Source organism: Vanessa atalanta, chromosome 11, assembly GCF_905147765.1.
Source record: "Vanessa atalanta chromosome 11, ilVanAtal1.2, whole genome shotgun sequence".
In the NCBI taxonomy this organism is placed as follows: Eukaryota; Metazoa; Arthropoda; class Insecta; order Lepidoptera; family Nymphalidae; genus Vanessa; species Vanessa atalanta.
This window is the reverse complement of record NC_061881.1, coordinates 3,705,497-3,714,561: the sequence shown is the minus strand read 5'-3', so window position 1 is coordinate 3,714,561 and position 9,065 is coordinate 3,705,497. Positions and strand designations below refer to the sequence as shown.

The following is a 9,065-nucleotide window of genomic DNA, read 5'->3' as shown; positions in this document are numbered from 1 at the left end:
TATATATTTTAAACTTACAAATCTATATTTATAATAGACTTAAACTTGACAAAACCTAAACTTGTATTAATATAAAAACAAATACAATTTGTAAACGTACTTGGCATGTAGATAAGTAGATCTCATCATGAAAATCACTGATGAATAAAAATGATATTTAATTAGTTTCCATAAAGATCGATAATTCACATAATTTTAATGTATGGACTTTTATTTAATGAATGAACTTACAAATTAAAAGTCTAAATCGAAATGTTCAACATTTAATTCGATTTCATGATTTGATTCGCGTACGTACGTACTTTTCAAAACAAACCAAAAAAAATCATTCATTTGAAAATAAAATAATTCGTTATATAGGTGTTCGAAAGAGCAAAAATTCAAATCCACACGAGGCATAACCATATAGATTTGGAATATTAAATTAGGAATATTGTTATTTCGTAAGCTGTGAGATTTGAGTGAAATGTCGTTTTCTAAATATAGCGCCATAAACAAATTCATAAGTAGGCTATGTTCTCCATTTTATGCGTTTTTAAAGGGCCCCCCTCGAGGGAGCGGAAAGTGAAACGTGGCGTATAACCCACACCCTTACAAAAAACAAGAGGGAAAGGATAGGGCTTGGGAAATTTTAAAGTGTCACCGTCGATGTCGAGATGTAACGAATATGGAAACTCTGAGTACACTTCAGTACAAAACTTACTTCATACCATTGCTTACAATAATTTATTTGATATTCAAACTCACATTTAGTTCATTTTAATTAACAAACTGCTACAAATGTTTTTTCTCAGAACATGATATTAAATTTAAAAAAAAATAACCGATTTGAAATTTAATTTTAAATGGGACCGAACGGGATACTTTCCGTTCGGTCCCATTAAAATTATATATACCGTCCCCAACAAGTAGAGAATTTTACAAAAAGATTAATAAATGGCGGAGTACAGAAGTAATAAAACAAATCACCCAAATTGATAACCTCCTTATATTTTTGATGTCGGTTAAAACTGTATAACTAAGTATTACAACTAAACTAACCTTATAATCCTATATGTATTATATATTTATTCTTTAAGTAACACACTAAATAAGATTTATGCTACAAAATTAAATACCAAATTTTAATATGAATATGACGGAAAATTACTTACTAACAGTGAACTCTTCAAAAACTCCTAATGTATCTCAATATTTCAGCTCATAAAATATACAGCCAAAAACAGTTAAACCACTGTCATCCTGATCTTCGTAGTACAAGTTGCTTATGTACAAGATGATAATAGACCTTGTAGAGGTAACTTTACCCAACAGCCTTGTAAATCACCCGATTAATACTCACTACTGACTCCCTTGAACTCTGATACTTTAAGCACGATCACTCGACAGTCTTGACATCAATTGCACTGATCTTATGTAATTTATTTACAAGCTATTCGCTCAAGATACAGCTTATGTGTATTCGGTTTTTATCATCAAGGAATTAAATTGTGAAATATGAATTAATATTGATTTTAAGATAGAAAACGCTTAAAGCGTTTTTAACTGGAATGCCCAAAACTTATAATAAATTTAGTTTACAATGTCAACGATAGCCTATGAAAGTTTCATCAGAGCGTATTAAAATCCATACGAGTCGATTCAAATACACATACACATTGTACAAATATAACATATGTGCATGAAGTCTTAAAAAGGTATGTAATACATTATACCTAAAAATGGGATAAGCTTTAATTATAGCTTAGAAAAATTAAATAAAAATAAGTTTATTGCGAGTAACGATACACAGAAACAAAGTCCCACCGGAGGAAATTACATTTCATTGTCCATTCACATATAGAAACGTACAGAGAATTATAATTCGAAAGAGCAACCCATACACATTAAAATAGGTTTAACTGCCAGCCGTTCCACTTTGGAAAAATAAAATAAAACAAAAAAGGCGCGATCACGCCATACCTCCCGGGCGCGCCGCAAATTCCTGCGGAAAAAATCGTATTTCGTACGTGGTTTGAATTTTAATTGACATTCAACGGCGAAAGCCGTACTTACAGAGCCCGTGAACATTTTTCGAATTCACTTCTATGTATGTCTATAAGGGAGTGCATACGGTAAAATATCGCAACTTCCACCAGTTGCAAGCCATAACCACAAATCCTAACATCCGTTAGATAATACAGGCCCTTTTATAGGGATGAGTACAGTTTACTTTAAAAAATGAATTTAAATAGTACCTACTCCGACGCACCTTTACACGTACAAGTTACTGTATGTCCATGCAATGGCCTAGTTGTCATTACAATTAGCTGCCAAAGCATTAATAATCTCATATATATAGAACTTTACAAACCCCCTTTTGCCTTGGTGTTAGTATTATTTAATTCAGATATCTTATTCCGTAGTAGTTAATTTAAATTTTAGACTAGAAAATTCCGCTACATTAATTGTAAAAGGTTTTTTTTTTACATTTAATCGTTCACAACAATGGAGAATTAATTATCTCGTCGTTTCGTTGTTCGACTGAGTCCATGACAATTTTAATAACTTTATTGTTGGACATTACGTGCTATACAGTCCATGATGGCCGCTAAATTACAATAAACAATTTCGAGCCCTCATTATTCTCGCGCTCATCACGACTGGAGCTTAAATTATTCGACACAAAACCACGAATAATTGAGAAATAACCACGAGACAGCCTTCTCCACCTCCTGTTACATTTAGTATGGCGTCTCTCTATTTGGCGCAACATTGAACGATTAGACGGGGCTTTATTGCTGTGTCGTAACAAATGACCTCGAAATTCTTTATTAACTTAACGATTTACTTCAAAGTAATCCATAAATTGTGCAAAATATAAGCTTCTTAGAACAGTTACTTAATAATACATGTATGTTTTTCTTTTATTTTCAGATTCCGTTATGCTGCATTCTGGATCTCGTGAAATTTGCCCCTTTAAATAACATTAACTAAATAACAAAAAAACATCTTCATAAAATGTATTGAAACGTAATGAAAAAGTAACATACATGACTGTTCGCGGCGTGATTGGGTGACACCGGCAGCGATGCAAGAAATATGCAACACCGCCGCGCTGCCGCTCGACAGTAACCCCTTAGTCCGCAAAATAAAATGTGAAGAGTTCCCTGTCAGAGGTAAACAGCCAGCGAGAATTGGCATGGGGGTGCGCGATGAAATGGAAGAAGAGTTTGCAGTCAAGACGAGGAATACTCCGCCAATGGGCCCAGCACCGGGACAAGAGCACCCGCGCATGGAACATGGAGGCAACGGCTTCTGGCTGGCGGCGGTTACAGCTGCCGGAGCACCCCATCCCATGCTTGAAACTTGTACGGAGACTGGCTTTATTAACAGTCAACCTTCAATGGCAGAGTTCATGACTGCACTGCCTCAATTAGGTGGTGGGGAATTGAGCCCGCAACACACCCCTCCTGGCTACGCTCCAGATCTACCATCACCGGGAGGCGGTCTCAACGTGCCCGAATACCCGTGGATGAAGGAGAAAAAGACGACGAGAAAGAATAGTCAGCAAGGTGAGTTAACGTATTGAAAATAAAAAAGTAGGCGAGAATGGTACAATAGTATATGATCAAGTCCGCTCATAGGTAACAACTCAGTAACTATTTTCTACATTTGAAATGCGCCTTCCAGGATAACAACATACTAGTTATATACGTTGCGCTAATAATTACATGAATTCCTCCTTTATATAACACAGTGATAAGAACTACTGCTGTTTAGCAGTAGCCAACACAGAGTTCAAGCATATTTTTTAACTTTTACTATAACCAATAATTCTAGCAGACAAGCTTTCAACTGATTAAACTTCTTTCAACTCGTAATCGAAAGATTGCGAAAATAGCTAAGCTGTAATTCTCATACAATGGGAAATGTTGTTTCGTAAGTGCCACTAACTGCTACGTGAATAACTTAAGAATTATTATAGAGCCTTTCAGCAACAACAAATGGCCATTCAACCATTGTGTTCTCGTTCACGGTCCCAGAGTTTCTTTAATGAACATCAAATTACACCGAAATATATTGAATTGTATGGCGCGACGACGTCTCATGTCTGTAACTGTTTTTGGCTCTGAGTGTGGGAGTGGTATCACCGGTGGTTGTATTATTTAAGCCAGCGACCCGCCGCCACTATGCCGTGTAACGGAACGGAATATTCGATATGCACCGTGAACACAAATTATAAGTGAGAACATTTTAAAACATAAATTTATACGTTGGCTACTTCTCTAATGTAAACTTAGTCTAAACTTTGCATTTCGTTTTATAAATGGGTATTATGTAAAAACATAATTCTTGCTCATATTTGGATTCATAAAGGATCGTCCCTTTCAATATCTACAAGTTAAAAATATAACACTTTCGCATACATACTATGTAATGTTTACAAACAAACGTTGTGATTACCTACAAATAAATTAAAATAAAATATATAATTTGATAAATGTTAAGGAATCAACAATATTTTCTTGGACAAATACCAAACATCTGTAAAATAGACATTGTAATAATTTACGCAGTTATATTAACGAAGTACAAGCATAATTTAACTAATGTAGATAATACTAGATATGTGTTTACAGAATTAATATAAATCGTTTAGTGTTTTATTGATTTAATATGTAATTCAAGAGTAAAAAAATCTTACATTCAAATTAAAATAAACTTCAAATTTTTTATAGAGAATATTTGAAGCTATAATAACCAGATTTCTTTTTAATTCTTTTCAAATAAGAAAAAAAACAGAGTCAGCATAAAAAAGTGATCCCTATATTTTTGCACAAACAATATGACAGTAGACGAAATGACCCTAAATTTGTCGCAACACAAAACAAAGCTCGTGCTTCATGATCCATCATCATCCGTCGGCCGCGTGAGAACGCGACCTCACCTGGCCCATACGTCTTGTTCAATATGCGTTACGTTATTGCTAAATTACAAGATCCATGTCAACATGCCACTTTTTATACTGATCTATTAAACCATTGTTTACAAAATAAATTTCTTTTTTTTTTTCAATTAATTAATCAATCATTAATTTCTATCTTTATCTTTGTAAAATATTTTATCTTTAATATACTTATTATTTTTTATTTTTTTGTAAGTCTAACGTCATTGCATCGACTCGATGGTATATTGCGTCCTGAATCATACTTGCTTTCCTAAGATGATTTGATTTCGTTTACTTCTTAACAATTTTATAAGATTTTTTTTATATCAATGAATTCATAGCATAAAATATTTTCACTTGTAACCGCGTGGTAGCAATATTTTCATATTTAAGTACGATTAACACTGCGGACAGAAGCTGCCCCCCGCCGTGCGCGACGGGAGGCCAAGCACCGACTCAACATCGCGTACGGAAGAATTGTAATCATCAAACCCGAAATAAATAGTAAAAACAATTGAATATAGATTTCTATCTTAAGCAATCAGCATATTTTCTTAATAATTATTAACGTCTCTACAGTATTTTTAGTAAATTATTGATTTGTTAACAAATATTTTTAAGGCATATTGTTTCATTTTTAAGGTACTTTTTTCATTTACTGTTTCGTGAATTTATATATATGCATTTTGTTTTATACAAATAAAATAAAAAATAAAGAAAAACTGAAGCGTTTGTACATCCGCCCGCCTTCCGTCCGTATCAACATGACAGACAAACCGACGAAGCACAAGATATTTCCTACATCTAACGGTTTCCTAATATAAGAATAGAGAATGCAATATATATAACTCGCGATCACTAGAATAAATAAATACAAATAAAATGAAATAAAATGAACACGTGATGAACTTAATATATATCGACTTAAAAAATAAATTATACATAATTAGGTACTTATACGTATACTTAAAAATAATGTTACGAAATAATTTTGCAAAATTTTTACTCAATTCGTGTATTCGTATTCGGGTTCATTCTTTTGATAGCAATAAGATAACGATGGCAACACCGTAGCATTGAGGGTAATCCGTCACTGTCACCGCTATCGAGCGATGCACGGCGCTGCAGCCCAGACGCTTTGTGCTAAACTTAGATATTGGATTTACTAAGTTTTGACTGATTTTCTTATGTGACTGCAACATTTTCTGATTAAGTATGGTCTATAATAAAGTTTATTAATTACGTTTCAATATTTATATTTTTAATTATTAACGGTTTTGTAAGGTTTTTAGACTATTTTGTTCTTAAATTGCGCATAAAACATCCTACTTTTAATATCTCCCACATTATGAATAAATTAGTAGGGTACTATTAAATAACAACACAGATCGTCGGGCTTCGATCCGTACTGTAGTATATTACCTACTAGCCGTTTCAAACATCTCATAGAAAAGGTGCTTTGTCTTCTATTCCGTAGAAGGTAGGCATCGAGGGACATGAAACAAATCGTTCACACGGCCACGCCTCCGGCCTATCTCGGGAATCGAAATTAAAACGAACGCTCCAACTCGATCGATCATTCCAATTCATCCTTAATATAAAAGCATTATTTTTGCACTGCCTCAATTTGTTCGCGGTTGACTGACGCATGATATGAACTCAATTTATAAGCTTTATTTCGATCAAAATAGCAACTCGCAATAAAAAAAAACACACCTCATTTCACTTGCAGCTGCCCGTAAGTAGAGAACAATTTAACTACTTTTATTTCAGTAAAAAATGTCACTATTAATACGAGGTCAATGAACCGGATTAAATTAATGTGGTAAGTCGAAATAACATTTTTCAGAACGAAAATAAGGAACGAACATAAATATTGAATTGCGTGTGGGCAAGCTTATAATTATAGGCTGTATAATATAAGCTAAATTAATGGTATGAAGAAGGAATAAGCACTACCAAAGATTATGTATAAATAAATACATAGCTACAAGGAACTGCATTGCATTTAAATGAAATACAATTCTCAAATTTTTTTGTAACATTGCTGTAGAATATATAATGAAGTGTATAAAAGAGGCGTTATTAGCTTGAGCGTTATTTATTTGTAAAGAAGTAACAATACTATTGAAAAAAATCGATATTTTCATTGAATGAGAATAAAACATCGAAAAGTATCCTCTATGTACAAGATCACTGTAGCAAAACCACCATCAGTTTAAAGTGTAGATTACATCGTAAGCAAGCAATAAAGTCGACATTCGGATTAAATAAAATAGGTGAAATTATTAGCTATTAATAAATATTTACTTATTAATTATTCTGGTCCAATTTTACGCTCGCTCTAGCATCGCTATAGCATATACAAATTAGAGTTCAAAAATAAAAAAAAATAACATATAAGTAAAGTCAAATACACTCTCGATTTAAGGAGAAGCACATAAAATCAGTAATGTTTGACCGATTTGAACACGTAACCTAAAATTTCACTTCTCTTCTTTCCGCCTCAGTTATGCTTGTACTTCGTTAATATAAATGCGAAAGTAAGTCTTTCCGTCCGTCTTTTGCTCATTTACGGCCAAACTTATTAAATTTATTGTGATAAATTTTTGGTCTTAAGCGAACTACCCTCAAGGAAGAATAAAGGCAATTTTTATGCCTAAAACCTGAAGACGAACCACTAAAAAGCGAGCAATATTGTGGGCGACAACTAGTATCCTATATATTCAAATTATTCATAGTATATATTTAAATTCTTTGATACTCAACTATACAATTTTATGAATTTAAAACACAACTGTACTCGACGTTATAGAAAAGAAATATATAGAATAATCAATCATTCTAAAAAACCTAAACATTTCTATGAAATATTTGATCGATATAACATGGAAATTTTTCTACCCCATATAAAGTGATTTCCAGTTAAAGTTAAATGTAGAACAGCCAAATCGCGTGCTACCTAGATAGTCTGTAACTAAACAACTGAAACATTCACCGTAACGCGAACACATTACATATAATGATGATTGCTGAGAATTTCGTTTGTTTACATAACGTATTGAATATTGATAGCGAATAAACGAGAAAAAATTAGTTGAATGAATCGATGTAATTATTTAATATCATCATTTATTATTCGTCAATTTGAATAGTCTATAGTATCCAGCTATTTATATTATATATGTGTGGCTTGAACGAGAAATATATCACTTTACTTGGTAGTAGAGCTTTGTGCAAGCCCGTCTGGGTAGATACAATGCGCTCATAGCATATTTTACTGGCAAACAGTAATTTAGTAACAGTTAGAATAGTTATTTTCCGGTTGGAAGGGTGAGTGAGCCAGTGTAATTATAGGCACAAGGGACATAACATCTTAGTTCCCAAGAGTGGCGGCGCATTGGCAGAAATGGTTAACATTTCTTAGTTCTTACGGCGCGAATGTCTACTATGATTAGTGAGGACAAGTTACCATCAGGTGGCCATTTTGTCCGTCCGTCTACCTAATTTATAAGTAAACAAAAAAAGCAATAAACAATGTTAATCAAAATACAACCTAACTATGAATTTAGTGAAGCAGTGCAATTGCACAAAAGACATCTAAGACCCTGTCTAACTATCTACTACTAACCATCAGATGGCACATATAATCATGAGCGTTCATAAAAAAAAACATTGTAAATAAATCGATAAATGCTATTATATAAGTAATCGACATTTATAGCAAAATCATGTTAAATACTATTGAAAAAATAACAATGCATGTTTACACTCTCATTTTCAAACTCATTTTAGTAAAAATAATCCGCAACCATTATGAACAGGTATTTTTTCTAAGAATACTACAGATAGACAGAGCAATAAATCTTTTGACCGGCGCTCTTTGATTTATGTGAAAAATGACCGTAAATTTGAGGTTAGGTCGGCCGTCACGGGCGGGTCCTACGGTAATCATAAATGTCTCCCACCAATTACGTGTTGAACACCGTCAGCTAGATTTGAAATTGCCCTGAACTTTACTTTTGAGCCAACCAAACAAAATAAAATTATTTCATTGCTTTAATATCGCCGATGTTAATCTACGAGCGAAAAAAAAAATGACACTAATTTCTATTATTTTTGTGTTTTATTATGC

At 33.1% G+C, this 9,065-nt stretch overlaps 1 protein-coding gene across 1 annotated transcript in view; it reads left to right on the top strand.

Annotated features, from left to right (window-relative positions):
- Positions 1-3,070: 3,070 nt before the first annotated feature.
- The window catches only part of LOC125067321 (homeotic protein proboscipedia), a 35,335-nt gene continuing 29,340 nt past the window's right edge, over positions 3,071-9,065 (top strand). Inside the window, exon 1 of the mRNA XM_047675858.1 lies at positions 3,071-3,554. Within this exon, the coding sequence (XP_047531814.1) occupies positions 3,071-3,554 (484 nt within the window). The remainder of the gene's footprint in view (positions 3,555-9,065) is intronic.